Source organism: Nerophis lumbriciformis, linkage group LG07 (assembly GCF_033978685.3).
Source record: "Nerophis lumbriciformis linkage group LG07, RoL_Nlum_v2.1, whole genome shotgun sequence".
Lineage (NCBI taxonomy): Eukaryota > Metazoa > Chordata > Actinopteri > Syngnathiformes > Syngnathidae > Nerophis > Nerophis lumbriciformis.
This window is the reverse complement of record NC_084554.2, coordinates 300,660-320,692: the sequence shown is the minus strand read 5'-3', so window position 1 is coordinate 320,692 and position 20,033 is coordinate 300,660. Positions and strand designations below refer to the sequence as shown.

The following is a 20,033-nucleotide window of genomic DNA, read 5'->3' as shown; positions in this document are numbered from 1 at the left end:
CCTGCTAGCTAGTAAGTCTGGACTGAGGAACATGTCAGGAACAGAAGTTGTTCTATCAAGCAGCAGACCTTCTTGCCTTTCTGCTCCTGGTGTCGTTGTTGGAGCACACAGCTCCTGGTGTTGTTGTTGGAGCACACAGCTCCTGGTGTCGTTGTTGGAGCACACAGCTCATGGTGTTGTTGTTGGAGCACACAGCTCCTGGTGTTGTTGTTGGAGCACACAGCTCATGGTGTTGTTGTTGGAGCACACAGCTCCTGGTGTTGTTGTTGGAGCACACAGCTCCTGGTGTTGTTGTAGGAGCACACAGCTCCTGGTGTTGTTGTTGGAGCACACAGCTCCTGGTGTTGTTGTTGGAGCACACAGCTCATGGTGTTGTTGTTGGAGCACACAGCTCATGGTGTTGTTGTTGTAGCACACAGCTCATGGTGTTGTTGTTGGAGCACACAGCTCATGGTGTTGTTGTTGTAGCACACAGCTCATGGTGTTGTTGTTGGAGCACACAGCTCATGGTGTTGTTGTTGGAGCACACAGCTCCTGGTGTTGTTGTTGGAGCACACAGCTCATGGTGTCGTTGTTGGAGCACACAGCTCCTGGTGTTGTTGTTGGAGCACACAGCTCATGGTGTTGTTGTTGTAGGAGCACACAGCTCCTGGTGTTGTTGTTGGAGCACACAGCTCATGGTGTTGTTGTTGTAGGAGCACACAGCTCATGGTGTCGTTGTTGGAGCACACAGCTCCTGGTGTTGTTGTTGGAGCACACAGCTCATGGTGTTGTTGTTGTAGCACACAGCTCCTGGTGTTGTTGTTGGAGCACACAGCTCATGGTGTTGTTGTTGTAGGAGCACACAGCTCATGGTGGTGTTGTTGGAGCACACAGCTCCTGGTGTTGTTGTTGGAGCACACAGCTCCTGGTGTTGTTGTTGGAGCACACAGCTCCTGGTGTTGTTGTTGGAGCACACAGCTCATGGTGTTGTTGTTGTAGGAGCACACAGCTCCTGGTGTCGTTGTTGGAGCACACAGCTCCTGGTGTCGTTGTTGGAGCACACAGCTCCTGGTGTTGTTGTTGGAGCACACAGCTCCTGGTGTTGTTGGAGCACACAGCTCCTGGTGTTGTTGTTGGAGCACACAGCTCATGGTGTTGTTGTTGGAGCACACAGCTCATGGTGTTGTTGTTGGAGCACACAGCTCCTGGTGTTGTTGTTGGAGCACACAGCTCCTGGTGTTGTTGTTGGAGCACACAGCTCCTGGTGTCGTTGTTGGAGCACACAGCTCCTGGTGTTGTTGTTGGAGCACACAGCTCATGGTGTTGTTGTTGTAGGAGCACACAGCTCCTGGTGTTGTTGTTGGAGCACACAGCTCCTGGTGTTGTTGTTGTAGCACACAGCTCCTGGTGTTGTTGTTGGAGCACACAGCTCCTGGTGTTGTTGTTGGAGCACACAGCTCCTGGTGTTGTTGTTGGAGCACACAGCTCCTGGTGTTGTTGTTGGAGCACACAGCTCATGGTGTTGTTGTTGGAGCACACAGCTCCTGGTGTTGTTGTTGGAGCACACAGCTCCTGGTGTTGTTGTTGGAGCACACAGCTCCTGGTGTCGTTGTTGGAGCACACAGCTCCTGGTGTTGTTGTTGGAGCACACAGCTCCTGGTGTTGTTGTTGGAGCACACAGCTCATGGTGTCGTTGTTGGAGCACACAGCTCCTGGTGTTGTTGTTGGAGCACACAGCTCCTGGTGTTGTTGTTGGAGCACACAGCTCCTGGTGTTGTTGTAGGAGCACACAGCTCCTGGTGTTGTTGTTGGAGCACACAGCTCCTGGTGTTGTTGTTGGAGCACACAGCTCATGGTGTTGTTGTTGGAGCACACAGCTCATGGTGTTGTTGTTGTAGCACACAGCTCATGGTGTTGTTGTTGGAGCACACAGCTCATGGTGTTGTTGTTGTAGCACACAGCTCATGGTGTTGTTGTTGGAGCACACAGCTCCTGGTGTTGTTGTTGGAGCACACAGCTCATGGTGTCGTTGTTGGAGCACACAGCTCCTGGTGTTGTTGTTGGAGCACACAGCTCATGGTGTTGTTGTTGTAGGAGCACACAGCTCCTGGTGTTGTTGTTGGAGCACACAGCTCATGGTGTTGTTGTTGTAGGAGCACACAGCTCATGGTGTCGTTGTTGGAGCACACAGCTCCTGGTGTTGTTGTTGGAGCACACAGCTCATGGTGTTGTTGTTGTAGCACACAGCTCCTGGTGTTGTTGTTGGAGCACACAGCTCATGGTGTTGTTGTTGTAGGAGCACACAGCTCATGGTGGTGTTGTTGGAGCACACAGCTCCTGGTGTTGTTGTTGGAGCACACAGCTCCTGGTGTTGTTGTTGGAGCACACAGCTCCTGGTGTTGTTGTTGGAGCACACAGCTCATGGTGTTGTTGTTGTAGGAGCACACAGCTCCTGGTGTCGTTGTTGGAGCACACAGCTCCTGGTGTCGTTGTTGGAGCACACAGCTCCTGGTGTTGTTGTTGGAGCACACAGCTCCTGGTGTTGTTGGAGCACACAGCTCCTGGTGTTGTTGTTGGAGCACACAGCTCATGGTGTTGTTGTTGGAGCACACAGCTCATGGTGTTGTTGTTGGAGCACACAGCTCCTGGTGTTGTTGTTGGAGCACACAGCTCCTGGTGTTGTTGTTGGAGCACACAGCTCCTGGTGTCGTTGTTGGAGCACACAGCTCCTGGTGTTGTTGTTGGAGCACACAGCTCATGGTGTTGTTGTTGTAGGAGCACACAGCTCCTGGTGTTGTTGTTGGAGCACACAGCTCCTGGTGTTGTTGTTGTAGCACACAGCTCCTGGTGTTGTTGTTGGAGCACACAGCTCCTGGTGTTGTTGTTGGAGCACACAGCTCCTGGTGTTGTTGTTGGAGCACACAGCTCCTGGTGTTGTTGTTGGAGCACACAGCTCATGGTGTTGTTGTTGGAGCACACAGCTCCTGGTGTTGTTGTTGGAGCACACAGCTCCTGGTGTTGTTGTTGGAGCACACAGCTCCTGGTGTCGTTGTTGGAGCACACAGCTCCTGGTGTTGTTGTTGGAGCACACAGCTCCTGGTGTTGTTGTTGGAGCACACAGCTCATGGTGTCGTTGTTGGAGCACACAGCTCCTGGTGTTGTTGTTGGAGCACACAGCTCATGGTGTTGTTGTTGGAGCACACAGCTCCTGGTGTCGTTGTTGGAGCACACAGCTCCTGGTGTTGTTGTTGGAGCACACAGCTCATGGTGTTGTTGTTGTAGGAGCACACAGCTCCTGGTGTTGTTGTTGGAGCACACAGCTCCTGGTGTTGTTGTTGGAGCACACAGCTCCTGGTGTTGTTGTTGGAGAGCACACAGCTCCTGGTGTTGTTGTTGGAGCACACAGCTCCTGGTGTTGTTGTTGGAGCACACAGCTCCTGGTGTTGTTGTTGGAGCACACAGCTCCTGGTGTTGTTGTTGGAGCACAAGCTCCTGGTGTTGTTGTTGGAGCACACAGCTCCTGGTGTTGTTGTTGGAGCACACAGCTCCTGGTGTTGTTGTTGGAGCACACAGCTCCTGGTGTTGTTGTTGGAGCACACAGCTCATGGTGTTGTTGTTGGAGCACACAGCTCCTGGTGTTGTTGTTGGAGCACACAGCTCCTGGTGTTGTTGTTGGAGCACACAGCTCATGGTGTTGTTGTAGGAGCACACAGCTCCTGGTGTTGTTGTTGGAGCACACAGCTCCTGGTGTTGTTGTTGGAGCACACAGCTCCTGGTGTTGTTGTTGGAGCACACACAGCTCCATTGATGGACATCTGGCAAACATCCACAATGTGCTGATGACCACCTGATTGGCTGCAGAGGGCCAGGGGGCGGGGCTAACAGGCGTGTGGTCTTCAAACAGAGCGTCCATTTACAGGAATACCTCCGCTTGCCTCTCTACACTCTTATTTTACACTACTCTTATTTTACACTACTCTTATTTTTACACTACTCTTATTTTACACTACTCTTATTTTACACTACTCTTATTTTACACTACTCTTATTTTACACTACTCTTATTTTACACTACTCTTATTTTTACACTACTCTTATTTTACACTACTCTTATTTTTACACTACTCTTATTTTACACTACTCTTATTTTACACTACTCTTATTTTACACTACTCTTATTTTTACACTACTCTTATTTTACACTACTCTTATTTTACACTACTCTTATTTTTACACTACTCTTATTTTACACTACTCTTATTTTTACACTACTCTTATTTTACACTACTCTTATTTTTACACTACTCTTATTTTATACTGTTTGCCTCTCGACACTCTTATTTTACTTTACTCTTATTTTATACTGTTTGCCTCTCGACACTCTTATTTTACACTACTCTTATTTTACACGACTCTTATTTTATACTGTTTGCCTCTCTACACTCTTATTTTACACTACTCTTATTTTATACTGTTTGCCTCTCTACACTCTTATTTTACACTACTCTTATTTTATACTCTTTGCCTCTCGATACTCTTATTTTACACTACTCTTATTTTACACTACTCTTATTTTATACTGTTTGCCTCTCTACACTCTTATTTTACACTACTCTTATTTTACACTACTCTTATTTTATACTGTTTGCCTCTCTACACTCTTATTTTACACTACTCTTATTTTACACTACTCTTATTTTATACTGTTTGCCTCTCGACACTCTTATTTTACACTACTCTTATTTTACACTACTCTTATTTTATACTGTTTGCCTCTCTACACTCTTATTTTACACTATTATTTTATACTGTTTGCCTCTCTACACTCTTATTTTACACTACTCTTATTTTATACTGTTTGCCTCTCGATACTCTTATTTTACACTACTCTTATTTTATACTGTTTGCCTCTCTACACTCTTATTTTACACTACTCTTATTTTATACTGTTTGCCTCTCTACACTCTTATTTTACACTACTCTTATTTTACACTACTCTTATTTTATACTGTTTGCCTCTCTACACTCTTATTTTACACTACTCTTATTTTACACTACTCTTATTTTATACTGTTTGCCTCTCTACACACTTATTTTACACTACTCTTATTTTACACTACTCTTATTTTATACTGTTTGCCTCTCGACACTCTTATTTTACACTACTCTTATTTTACACTACTCTTATTTTACACTACTCTTAATTTTACACTACTCTTATTTTACACTACTCTTATTTTACACTACTCTTATTTTACACTACTCTTATTTTACACTACTCTTATTTTTACACTACTCTTATTTTACACTACTCTTATTTTTACACTACTCTTATTTTACACTACTCTTATTTTTACACTACTCTTATTTTATACTGTTTGCCTCTCGACACTCTTATTTTACTTTACTCTTATTTTATACTGTTTGCCTCTCGACACTCTTATTTTACACTACTCTTATTTTACACTACTCTTATTTTATACTGTTTGCCTCTCTACACTCTTATTTTACACTACTCTTATTTTATACTGTTTGCCTCTCTACACTCTTATTTTACACTACTCTTATTTTATACTGTTTGCCTCTCGATACTCTTATTTTACACTACTCTTATTTTACACTACTCTTATTTTATACTGTTTGCCTCTCTACACTCTTATTTTACACTACTCTTATTTTACACTACTCTTATTTTACACTACTCTTATTTTACACTACTCTTATTTTATACTGTTTGTCTCTCTACACTCTTATTTTACACTACTCTTATTTTACACTACTCTTATTTTATACTGTTTGCCTCTCTACACTCTTATTTTACACTACTCTTATTTTATACTGTTTGCCTCTCTACACTCTTATTTTACACTACTCTTATTTTTACACTACTCTTATTTTATACTGTTTGTCTCTCTACACTCTTATTTTACACTACTCTTATTTTATACTGTTTGCCTCTCTACACTCTTATTTTACACTACTCTTATTTTATACTGTTTGCCTCTCTACACTCTTATTATTATGTTCCAAATAAGTGTTTGATGAGCATTCCTCAACTTTATCAGTATTTATTGCCACCTTTCACAACTTCTTTGTCACGTGTTGCTGCCATCAAATTCTAAATTAATTATTATTTGCAAAAAAAAAAATGTTTATGAGTTTGAACATCAAATATGTTGTCTTTGTAGCATATTCAACTGAATATGGCTTGAAAAGGATTTGCAAATCATTGTATTCCGTTTATATTTACATCTAACACAATTTCCCAACTCATATGGAAACGGGGTTTGTAGATGTACTTGTATTACATTGTAGTCTAGAATGATGTACTAGATGTACTTGTATTACATTGTAGTCTAGAATGATGTACTAGATGTACTTGTATTACATTGTAGTCTAGAATGATGTACTTTGATTGCTAACATGAATCCCCAAATGTTGACAATTGTGTGTTTTGTGTTTTTTGTGTCCAGTCTGAACGAACAAGCCCATCTCCTGAAAAGAGTTCGTAAGACAGCGTCCAGTCTAGGACGCTCCAAGTCGGTGCAGAAAACTGTCACCCGTGAGTCTCCCAGCATTCACAACAACAACAATAACAAAGATAATGACAATAATAACAACAACAATAATAATAACAACAACAATAATAATAATAACATCAACAATAATAACAACAGCAATGATAATAACAATAATAGCAACAATCATAATAACAAAAAATAACAATGAAAACAACAATAACAATAATAATAACAACATTAATAATAATAATAATGATAGTAATAACAATAACATCAACAACAGCAATGATAATAACACAAATGACGGCAATAAAAACAATAACAAGTCATAACAACAATAATAACAATAATGATTACAACAATAACAACAACAATACTAACAAAAATAATAATAACAATAACAATTATAACAATAATAATAACAGCAATAGCAATAATAACAATGATAACAACAACAATATTAATAATAATAAGAACAACAATAGTATCAACAACAATAGTAACAACAATTATAACAACAATAATATTAATAACAACAATAATAATAATAATAATAACAACAACATCCATCCATCCATCCATCTTCTTCCGCTTTTCCGAGGTCGGGTCGCGGGGGCAGCAGCCTAAGCAGGGAAGCCCAGACTTCCCTCTCCCCAGCCACTTCGTCCAGCTCCTCCCGGGGGATCCCGAGGCGTTCCCGGCCGGGAGACATAGTCTTCCCAACGTGTCCTGGGTCTTTCCCGTGGCCTCCTACCGGTCGGACGTGCCCTAAACAACTCCCTAGGGAGGAGTTCGGGTGGCATCCTGACCAGATGCCCGAACCACCTCATCTGGCTCCTCTCCATGTGGAGGAGCAGCGGCTTTACTTTGAGCTCCCCCCGGATGACAGAGCTTCTCACCCTATCTCTAAGGGAGAGCCCCGCCACCCAACGGAGGAAACTCATTTGGGCCGCTTGTACCCGTGATCTTGTCCTTTCGGTCATGACCCAAAGCTCATGACCATAGGTGAGGATGGGAACGTAGATCGACAAGTAAATTGAGAGCTTTGCCTTCCGGCTCAGCTCCTTCTTCACCACAACGGATCGATACAGCATCCGCATTACTGAAGACGCCGCACCGATCCGCCTGTCGATCTCACCATCCACTCTTCCCTCACTCGTGAACAAGACTCCGAGGTACTTGAACTCCTCCACTTGGGGCAAGATCTCCTACGCAACCCGGAGATGGCACTCCACCCTTTTCCGGGCGAGAACCATGGACTCGGACTTGGAGGTGCTGATTCTCATCCCAGTCGCTTCACACTCGGCTGCGAACCAATCCAGTGAGAGCTGAAGATCCTGGCCAGATGAAGCCATCAGGACCACATCATCTGCAAAAAGCAGAGACCTAATCCTGCAGCCACCAAACCGGATCCCCTCAACGCCTTGACTGTGCCTAGAAATTATGTCCATAAAGGTTATGAACAGAATGGGTGACAAAGGGCAGCCTTGGCGGAGTCCAACCCTCACTGGAAACGTGTCCGACTTACTGCCGGCAATGCGGACCAAGCTCTGACACTGATCATACAGGGAGCGGACCGCCACAATCAGACAGTCCGATACCCCATACTCTCTGAGCACTCCCCACAGGACTTCCCGGGGTACACGGTCGAATGCCTTCTCCAAGTCCACAAAACACATGTAGACTGGTTGGGCAAACTCCCATGCATCCTCAAGGACCCTGCCGAGAGTATAGAGCTGGTCCACAGTTCCACGACCAGGACGAAAACCACACTGTTCCTCCTGAATCCGAGGTTCGACTATCCGGCGTAGCCTCCTCTCCAGTACACTTGAATAGACCTTACCGGGAAGGCTGAGGAGTGTGATACCACAATAGTTAGAACACACCCTCTGGTTCCCCTTCTTAAAGAGAGGAACCACCACCCCAGTCTGAGAATCTAGAGGTACCGCCCCCGATGTCCACGCGATGCTGCAGAGTCTTGTCAACCAAGACAGCCCCACAGCATCCAGAGCCTTAAGGAACTCCGGGCGGATCTCATCCACCCCCAGGTCCTTGCCACCGAGGAGCTTTTTAACTACCTCAGCAACCTCATCCCCAGAAATAGGAGAGCCCACCACAGATTCCCCAGGCACTGTTTCCTCATAGGAAGACGTGTTGGTGGGATTGAGGAGGTCTTCGAAGTATTCCCTCCACCGATCCACAACATCCGCAGTCGAGGTCAGCAGAACACCATCCTCACCATACACGGTGTTGATAGTGCACTGCTTCCCCTTCCTGAGGCGGCGGATGGTGGTCCAGAATCGCTTCGAAGCCGTCCGGAAGTCGTTTTCCATGGCTTCCCCGAACTCCTCCCATGTCCGAGTTTTGGCTTCCGCGACCGCTGAAGCCGCACACCGCTTGGCCTGTCGGTACCTGTCCGCTGCCTCAGGAGTCCTATGAGCCAAAAGAACCCAATAGGACTCCTTCTTCAGCTTGACGGCATCCCTCACCGCCAGTGTCCACCAGCGGGTTCTAGGATTACCGCCACGACAGGCACCAACTACCTTGCGGCCACAGCTCCAGTCATCCGCCTCGACAATAGAGGCGAGGAACATGGTCCACTCGGACTCAATGTCCAGCACCTCCCTCGTGACATGTTCAAAGTTCTTCCGGAGGTGGGAATTGAAACTCTCTCTGACAGGAGACTCTGCCAGGCGTTCCCAGCAAACCCTCACAATGCGTTTGGGCCTACCAGGTCTGTCCGGCATCCTCCCCCACCATCGCAGCCAACTCACCACCAGGTGGTGATGGGTAGAAAGCTCCGCCCCTCTCTTCACCCGAGTGTCCAAAACATGAGGCCGCAAATCCGATGACACAACTACAAAGTCGATCATGGAACTGCGGCCTAGGGTGTCCTGGTGCCAAGTGCACATATGGACACCCTTATGTTTGAACATGGTGTTTGTTATGGACAATCTGTGACGGGCACAAAAGTCCAATAATAAAACACCGCTTGGGTTCAGATCCGGGCGGCCATTCCTCCCAATCACGCCTCTCCAGGTTTCACTGTCGTTGCCAACATGAGCGTTGAAGTCCCCCAGTAGAACGAGGGCATCACCCGGAGGAGCACTCCCAAGTACTCCCTCGAGTGAATCCAAAAAGGGTGGATACTCTGAGCTGCGGCCTGGCGCGTAAGCCCAAACCACATTCTGGACCCTTTCCCCCACTCGAAGGCGGAGGGAAGCTACCCTCTCGTCCACCGGGTTGAACTCCAACGTGCAGGCTCTGAGCCGGGGGGCAACAAGAATTGCCACCCCAGCCCGTCGCCTCTCACTGCCGGCAACGCCAGAGTGGAAGAGAGTCCAGCCGCTCTCAAGAGAACTGGTTCCAGAGCCCTTGCTGTGCGTCGAAGTGAGTCCGACTATATCTAGCCGGAACTTTTCCACCTCGCGCACTAGCTCAGGCTCCTTCCCCCCAGCTAGGTGACGTTCCACGTCCCAAGAGCTAGCTTCTGTAGCCGAGGATCGGACCGCCAAGTGCCCTGCCTTCGGCTTCCGCCCAGCTCACATTGCACCCGACCTCTATGGCCCCTGCTATGGGTGGTGAGCCCATTGGAGGGGGGGACCCACGTTGCCTCTTCGGGCTGTGCCCGGCCGGGTCCCATGGGGACAGGCCCGGCCACCAGGCACTCGCCATCGTGCCCCACCTCCGGGCCTGGCTCCAGAGGGGGGCCCCGGTGATCCGCGTCCGGGAGAGGGAAATCTGAGTCCTTTGTTTTTATTTTTCATGGAGGTCTTCGAGCTGCTCTTTGTCTGATCCCTCTCCTAGGACCTGTTTGTCTTGGGAGACCCTACCAGGGGGCATAAAGCCCCCGGACAACATAGCTCCTAGGATCATTGGGACACGCAAACTCCTCTACCACGGTAAGGTGGCAGCTCAGAGAGGAGATAACAACAACATTTATAACAACATCAACAACAATAATAACAACAATAACATCAACAACAGCGATAATAATAACAATAATAACAACAAAAACAATTGTAATAACAACAAAAATAATAACAATAACAACAGCAAAAACAACATTAACAACAATAATGGTAACAAAAATAATAATAACAACAATAACAACGATAACAATATGAATAATAATAACCGTAATAACAACAATAATAACAACAACAACAATAATAGTAAATACAACAACAGTAATACAAACAATAATAACAATAACAGTAAAAACAACAATAATAACAAAAATAACAATATCAACAGCAATAATAAAAACAACAACAATAGCATCAGTAACAATTTTAATAATGATAACCGTAATAACAACAATAATAACACTAAAATAATAATAAAAACAACAACAATAACATCAGTAACAATATTAAAAACAATAACCGTAATAACAACAATAATAACACTAAAAATAACAATAACAGTAATAACAACAAAATAACAATAATAATAACAACAATAATGACAGCAATAATACCAATAACAACAACAATAGTAATAACAACACTAACAACCATAATAATAATAACAAAAATAACAACAATAATAACAACTACAATAACAAAAACAATGATAATAACAACAGTATTAACAACAATAATAACAACATTAACAAAATAATAATAATTACAACAACAATAATATTCACAATAATAATAGCAACAACAAAAATAACAACAATAAAAACAACAACAATAATAACACTATAAACAATAACAATAACAACAACAGCGATAATAATAACGACAATAATAATAACAACAACAACAATGATTATAACAACAGCAATAACAGCATCAATAATAATAACCTTAACAATAATAGGAACAATAACAACTATAATAATATGAATTACTATAACCGCAACAACAACAATAATAACAACAACAATGATAATAATAACAATAATTATAATAACAACAATAATAACATCAACAACAAAAACAATAACAACCATAATAATAACAATAACATCAACAACAGCAATAATTATAACAACAATAATGACAATAATAATAATAATAACAACAATAACAACAGCAATAATGATGATAACAACAATAACAAGACACATAATAAAAAGCTTGATAAATACAATAATAACAACAATAACAGGACAATAATATTGATAACTATAACTGTTGTAACAACAATAATTACAACAATAATAACATCAACAATAACTAAAAGAACAACAACAATAATAATAACAATAATAACAACAACAATAATAATATCAACAACAAAATAACAATAATAACATCAATAACATCAACAACAGCATTAATAATAACAACAATAATGATAACAATAATAACAACAAAAACAATAACAACAACAATAATGATGATAACAACAATAACAACCCAAATAATAATAAGCTTAATAATAACAATAACAAGGATAATAATATATTATAATATAGTATAACTGTTGTGACAATAATACTAATACTAATGTTGTGTGTGCAGACGGCTACGCCTTCTCCCAGGAGGAACACGGTGTGGTGTCTCAATCCCAGGTGGTGCGCTCATACGACACCACCCGCCAGCGGCCCAGCGTTTAGCCACGCCCCCCCCCCCAGGACCTCATTTAGCCACGCCCCCCAGGACCTCATTTAGCCACGCCCCTTTAGGGCCTCCTTGACGTGGCCTTACTGGGACCATGACCTAACTGCTGCTCTTAGTGGACATGATGGCGATACTCTTCCATCATCCCATGATGGCGATACTCTTCAAACCTCTCATGATGGCGATACTCTTCAAACCTCTCATGATGGCGATACTCTTCCATCAGCTCATGATGGCGATACTCTTCCATCAGCTCATGATGGCGATACTCTTCAAACCTCTCATGATGGCGATACTCTTCAAACCTCTCATGATGGCGATACTCTTCAAACCTCTCATGATGGCGATACTCTTCAAACCTCTCATGATGGCGATACTCTTCAAACCTCTCATGATGGCGATACTCTTCAAACCTCTCATGATGGCGATACTCTTCAAACCTCTCATGATGGCGATACTCTTCAAACCTCTCATGATGGCGATACTCTTCAAACCTCTCATGATGGCGATACTCTTCAAACCTCTCATGATGGCGATACTCTTCAAACCTCTCATAATGGCGATACTCTTCAAACCTCTCATGATGGCGATACTCTTCAAACCTCAAGTCCCGCCCACGCTTGGCATGACACGTCCAATCAGAGACTGATGATGACGTTTAGCCTGTGTTGGATTTATGGTGTGTGTGTGTGTGTGTGTGTGTGTGTGTGTGTGTGTGTGTGTGTGTGTGTGTGTGTGTGTGTGTGTGTGTGTGTGTGTGTGTGTGTGTGTGTGTGAGTCCAGCATGTATGCAATAAATCAATCAATCAATCAATCAATCAATAAATAAAGCGATGAATTGCAGCAGCAGAAGTTGTAAGTCCAGTTGATTCTCTGCCAGAAGCCCCGCCCCCATTAGCCCCGCCCTCTTTTAACTGCACTGTAGCCCCGCCCTCTTTTACTGCACTGCACCATCCTTCCTTCCTTCCTTCCTTCCTTCCTTATTTCCTCACTTCTTGTTGCTTCATCCTTCTTTTCAATAAATACTTTTTATTTTCTCTCCTTTCATGTTCATTCTTTCTTTACTCATCCTACTACAACTAGTTCTACACTTGGAGGGAACCTCCTACTAGAACTAGTTCTACACTTGGAGGGAACCTCGAACTACAACTAGTTCTACACTTGGAGGGAACCTTCTACTAGAACTAGTTCTACACTTGGAGGGAACCTCCTACTAGAACTAGTTCTACACTTGGAGGGAACCTCCTACTAGAACTAGTTCTACACCTGGAGGGAACCTTCTACTAGAACTAGTTCTACACCTGGAGGGAACCTTCTACAAGAACTAGTTCTACACTTGGAGGGAACCTCGAACTACAACTAGTTCTACACTTGGAGGGAACCTTCTACTAGAACTAGTTCTACACCTGGAGGGAACCTTCTACAAGAAATAGTTCTACACCTGGAGGGAACCTCCTACTAGAACTGGTTCTACACCTGGAGGGAACGTTCTACTAGAACTAGTTCTACACCTGGAGGGAACATTCTACTAGAACTAGTTCTATACCTGGAGGGAACATTCTACTACAACTAGTTCTGCACCTGGAGGGAATATTCTACTACACTTGGAGGGAACCTCCTACTAGAACTAGTTCTACACCTGGAGGGAACCTTCTACTAGAACTAGTTCTACACCTGGAGGGAACATTCTAATAGAACTAATTCTACACCTGAAGGGAACGTTCTACGAGAACTAGTTCTACACCTGGAGGGAACATTCTACTAGAACTAGTTCTATACCTGGAGGGAACATTCTACTACAACTAGGTCTACACTTGGAGGGAACCTCCTACTAGAACTAGTTCTACACCTGGAGGGAACGTTCTACTAGAACTAGTTCTACACCTGGAGGGAACATTCTACTAGAACTAGTTCTGCACCTGGAGGGAACATTCTACTACAACTAGTTCTGCACCTGGAGGGAATATTCTACTACACTTGGAGGGAACCTCCTACTAGAACTAGTTCTACACCTGGAGGGAACCTTCTACTACAAATAGTTCTACACCTGGAGGGAACATTCTACTAGAACTAGTTCTACACCTGGAGGGAACATTCTACTAGAACTAGTTCTACACCTGGAGCGAACCTTCCACTACAAATAGTTCTACACCTGGAGGGAACATTCTACTAGAACTAGTTCTACACCTGGAGGGAACCTTCTACTACAAATAGTTCTACACCTGGAGGGAACATTCTACTAGAACTAGTTCTACACCTGGAGGGAACCTTCCACTACAAATAGTTCTACACCTGGAGGGAACATTCTACTAGAACTAGTTCTACACCTGGAGGGAACATTCTACTAGAACTAGTTCTACACCTGGAGGGAACCTTCCACTACAAATAGTTCTACACCTGGAGGGAACATTCTACTAGAACTAGTTCTACACCTGGAGGGAACATTCTACTAGAACTAGTTCTACACCTGGAGGGAACCTTCTACTACAACTAGTTCTACACCTGGAGGGAACCTTCTACTACAAATAGTTCTACACTTGGAGGGAACATTCTAATAGAACTAATTCTACACCTGGAGGGAACGTTCTACGAGAACTAGTTCTACACCTGGAGGGAACATTCTACTAGAACTAGTTCTACACCTGGAGGGAACATTCTACTAGAACTAGTTCTACACCTGGAGGGAACCTTCTACTACAACTAGTTCTACATCTGGAGGTAAGATTTTACTAGAACTAGTTCTACACCTGGAGGGAACATTCTACTACAACTAGTTCTACATCTGGAGGTAAGATTTTACTAGAACTAGTTCTACACCTGGAGGGAACATTCTACTAGAACTAGTTCTACACCTGGAGGGAACATTCTACTACAACTAGTTCTACATCTGGAGGTAATATTCTACTACAACTAGTTCTACACCTGGAGGTAAGATTTTACTAGAACTAGTTCTACACCTGGAGGGAACATTCTACTAGAACTAGTTCTACACCTGGAGGGAACATTCTACTAGAACTAGTTCTACACCTGGAGGGAACATTCTACTACAACTAGTTCTACATCTGGATGTAAGATTTTACTAGAACTAGTTCTACACCTGGAGGGAACATTCTACTACAACTAGTTCTACATCTGGAGGTAATATTTTACTAGAACTAGTTCTACACCTGGAGGGAACATTCTAATAGAACTAGTTCTACACCTGGAGGGAACCTTCTACAAGAACTAGTTCTACACCTGGAGGGAACATTCTACTACAACTAGTTCTACATCTGGAGGTAAGATTTTACTAGAACTAGTTCCACACCTGGAGGGAACATTCTACTACAACTAGTTCTACATCTGGAGGTAAGATTTTACTAGAACTAGTTCTACACCTGGAGGGAACATTCTACTACAACTAGTTCTACATCTGGAGGTAATATTTTACTAGAACTAGTTCTACACCTGGAGGGAACATTCTAATAGAACTAGTTCTACACCTGGAGGGAACATTCTACTACAACTAGTTCTACATCTGGAGGTAAGATTTTACTAGAACTAGTTCTACAGCTGCACGGAACATTCTACTAGAACTAGTTCTACTCCTGGAGGGAACATTGTACTAGTTCTACAATTCACCCAGACTAAAGGGACTATTTGTGGTCCACATGTTGTGGTGAGGGTGCTCTCTGTCTTTCTGCTTCTTCTGGAATGTGGAGACTGAAGTCTTCTAAGAGACGATTGTCCAACCTAATCAATAAATCTAATCAACCTAATCAATAAATCTAATCATCCTAATCTATAAATCTAATCAACCTAATCAATAAATCTAATCAACCTAATCTATAAATGTAATCACCCTAAGTCTCCTAGTGTCCACACCATTACCCTACAAAAAGTCTTGTTTGTCAGCTTGTTGCAAATGTTTTATTCCAAATGTTTTATTGCAAATGTTTTATTCCAAATGTTTTATTCCAAATGTTTTATTCCAAATGTTTTATTCCAAATGTTTTATTCCAAATGTTTTATTCCAATTGAAAGTGTGTTTGATGTGACATCACATGGACAAAGAAAAGACCTTCTGGAGGAAAGTTCTGTGGTCACATGAAACAAAAATGGAGCTGTTAGGCCACAATACCCAGCAATATGTTTGGTGAGGCCTTTAACCCCAGGAACACCATTCCTACCGTCAAGCATGGTGGTGGTAATATTTTGCTGCCAATGGAACGTGTGCTTTAAATGGGACAATGAAAAAGGAGGATTAGCTCCAAATTGTTCAGGACAAGCTAAAGTCATCAGCCCGGAGGTTGGGTCTTGGGCACAGTTGGGTGTTCCAACAGGACAATGACCCCAAACAAAGGAATGGCTAAATCAGGCTAGAATGAAGGTTTTAAATACATTCATAAATTCATAAAAGAAGCAAACTTCATGAATGTTTTTAGTGAGCAACAAGTATGTGCTCCAATCACTACATCACAACAAAATAAGACTTGTAGAAATGATTGACAGCCATGACATGATGTTCTTTACAAGGGTAACAAAGTAGTGTAACAAGTGTGAAATAAGGTAACAAAGTAGTGTAGTAAGTGTGAAATGAGGTAACAAAGTAGTGTAACAAAGTAGTGTAATAAGTGTGAAATAAGGTAACAAAGTAGTGTAATATGTGTGTAATAAGGTAACAAAGTAGTGTAACAAGTGTGAAACAAGGTAACAAATAGGGTAACAAAGTAGTGTAATAAGTGTGAAACAAGGCAACAAATAGGGTAACAAAGTAGTGTAATAAGTGTGAAATGAGGTAACAAAGTAGTGTAACAAGTGTGAAACAAGGTAACAAATAGGGTAACAAAGTAGTGTAATAAGTGTGAAATAAGGTAATAAAGTAGTGTAATAAGTGTGAAATAAGGTAACAAAGTAGTGTAATAAGTGTGAAATAAGGTAACAAAGTAGTGTAATAAGTGTGAAATAAGGTAACAAAGTAGTGTAATAAGTGTGAAATAAGGTAACAAAGTAGTGTAATAAGTGTGCAATAAGGTAACAAAGTAGTGTAATAAGTGTGAAATAAGGTACCAAAGTAGTGTAATAAGTGTGAAATAAGGTAACAAAGTAGTGTAACAAGGTAGTGTAATAAGTGTGAAATAAGGTAACAAAGTAGTGTAATATGTGTGAAATAAGGTAACAAAGTAGTGTAACAAGTGTGAAACAAGGTAACAAATAGGGTAACAAAGTAGTGTAATAAGTGTGAAATAAGGTAACAAAGTAGTGTAATAAGTGTGAAATAAGGTAACAAAGTAGTGTAATAAGTGTGAAATAAGGTAACAAAGTAGTGTAATAAGTGTGAAATAAGGTAACAAAGTAGTGTAATAAGTGTGATATAAGGTACCAAAGTAGTGTAATAAGTGTGAAATAAGGTAACAAAGTAGTGTAACAAGGTAGTGTAATAAGTGTGAAATAAGGTAACAAAGTAGTGTAATATGTGTGAAATAAGGTAACAAAGTAGTGTAACAAGTGTGAAATAAGGTAACAAATAGGGTAACAAAGTAGTGTAATAAGTGTGAAATAAGGTAACAAAGTAGTGTAATAAGTGTGAAATAAGGTAACAAAGTAGTGTAATAAGTGTGAAATAAGGTAACAAAGTAGTGTAATAAGTGTGAAATAAGGTAACAAAGTAGTGTAATAAGTGTGAAATAAGGTAACAAAGTAGTGTAATAAGTGTGAAATAAGGTAACAAAGTAGTGTAATAAGTGTGAAATAAGGTAACAAAGTAGTGTAATAAGTGTGAAATAAGGTAAAGTAGTGTAATAAGTGTGAAATAAGGTAACAAAGTAGTGTAATAAGTGTGAAATAAGACTTGTAGAAATGATTGGAAAGTCAAGACAGCCATGACATGATGTTCTTTACAAGTGGATGTACACTTTTGACCACCACTGTATATATATATATATATATATATATATATATATATATATATATATATATATATATATATATATATATGTATATATATGTATATATATATATATATATATATATGTATATATATATATATATATATATATATATATATATATATATATATATATATATATATATATATATATATATGTATCAGTGAGGTGCGGTGAGGTTGATGGCTGGTGAGGCACTGACTTCATCACAGTCAGATTTACAAACATATGAACCCTAAAGAGTATCTTATTCACCATTTGATTGGCAGCAGTTAACGGGTTATGTTTAAAAGCTCATACCAGCATTCTTCCCTGCTTGGCACTCAGCATCAAGGCTTGGAATTGGGGGTTAAATCACCAAAAATTATTCCCGGGCGTGGCACCGCTGCTGCCCACTGCTCCCCTCACCTCCCAGGGGGTGATCAAGGGGATGGGTCAAATGCAGAGGACACATTTCATTACACCTAGTGTGTGTGTGACAATCATTGCTACTTTAACTTAACTTTAACTTTACACATACAAACTGTAGCACACAAAAAAGCACATTTAATTTAAAAAAAAAACGTTATTATGGTCTTACCTTTACTTATAAATGAAGTCCATGCGCCGCTCCTTCTGAACAAAAGCATGGATAACTTGTTATAGAAGTCTTCCTTATCTTTCTTCAGTTTTAAAAGTCTCTCTGTCTCGGTGGAGATCTTCCTTTAATTATTACCTCCTGCTTCCATTGAAAGTCCAGTGTTTTATTTGAGATATGTAATCCTCCATGTTAAAAGTCCAGGCGAGAGGAACAAATAAACTGTTGCTGCTTGTTGTCACTTCTTCTGCAGCCGAGTAGTCGCATGAATGATCTCTGGGATCACTAGCGCCCTCTACCACCAGGAGGCGGGATTACTGCGAGCCTCAGCCAGTGCGTCTTCGCAGCAGTTTTATGATCACTCAGCACAAGAAATACTTTACACACATACAGTTGTTGACAAAATACACTGTACATTATATACCTCAGCTAACTAAACTATGGAAATGTATAATATAATTCATATAGCAATACGGTCTCACTGCACAGCAGGCCAGCAGTTAGCCCAGTCCGTCCATTTTGAGGCACTGAGTGACGTGCCTCAACTGGCTGCTGTTCACCGCACCGTCTCTTCTCAGTATTTGAACGGCAAATGTGAAAATTCAGCGATTTTGAATAAAAATAATCTAAAACTGGTGAAGTTAAATGGAAAATAACTTTATAGTATAACAATTTAAAATTTTTTTTTTCTTTTTACATTTTTTTTCTTTCCATGATGGCAGGTGAGGCCCTGCCTCACCTGCCTCTAGTGACCGCACGTCACTGATATATATATATATATATATATATATATATATATATATATATATATATATATATATATATATATATATATATATATATATATATGTATATATGTGTATATATATATATATATATATATATATATATATATATATATATATATATATATATATATATATATATATATATATATATATATATATTGAGTTAGTGATGCTACTGTACTAAACAAATATTTAGAATCGTTTTTGTTGAGGCGGATGAGATTTGAGTAATATTTAGCTTTAGCTAAGGTAAGCATGCGTTTATAAGTTATTAAATGGAAAACCTCAAGTTTAGTTATCATCTTATCTTATCACTAGCCCCCCTTATCTGATAAGGGGGGCTAGTGAGCCCATCCGCCTGATAAGGGGGGCTAGTGACTCCATCCACCTGGTAAGGGGGGCTAGTGACTCCATCCACCTGGTAAGGGGGGCTAGTGACTCCATCCACCTGATAAGATGGGTTAGTGACCCCCACCCACCTGATAAGGGGGGCTAGTGACTCCATCCACCTGGTAAGGGGGGTTAGTGAGCCCATCCGCCTGATAAGGGGGGCTAGTGACTCCATCCACCTGGTAAGGGGGGCTAGTGACTCCATCCACCTGGGAAGTGGGTCTAGTGAGTCATCCGCCTGATAAGGGGGGCTAGTGACTCCATCCACCTGAT

The 20,033-nt window shown here is 41.6% G+C and overlaps 1 protein-coding gene across 6 annotated transcripts in view; it reads left to right on the top strand.

Moving 5' to 3' along the window:
- atp8a2 (ATPase phospholipid transporting 8A2) overlaps positions 1 to 12,844 on the top strand; it is a 117,110-nt gene extending 104,266 nt beyond the window's left edge. For all 6 annotated transcript variants that reach the window (XM_072913432.1, XM_072913434.1, XM_072913433.1 and 3 more), the window contains 2 exons: positions 6,455 to 6,543; positions 11,980 to 12,844. In XM_072913432.1, coding sequence (XP_072769533.1) covers positions 6,455 to 6,543; positions 11,980 to 12,074 — 184 coding nt within the window. In that variant the 3' untranslated portion in view covers positions 12,075 to 12,844. The remainder of the gene's footprint in view (positions 1 to 6,454; positions 6,544 to 11,979) is intronic.
- Positions 12,845 to 20,033: the final 7,189 nt, after the last annotated feature.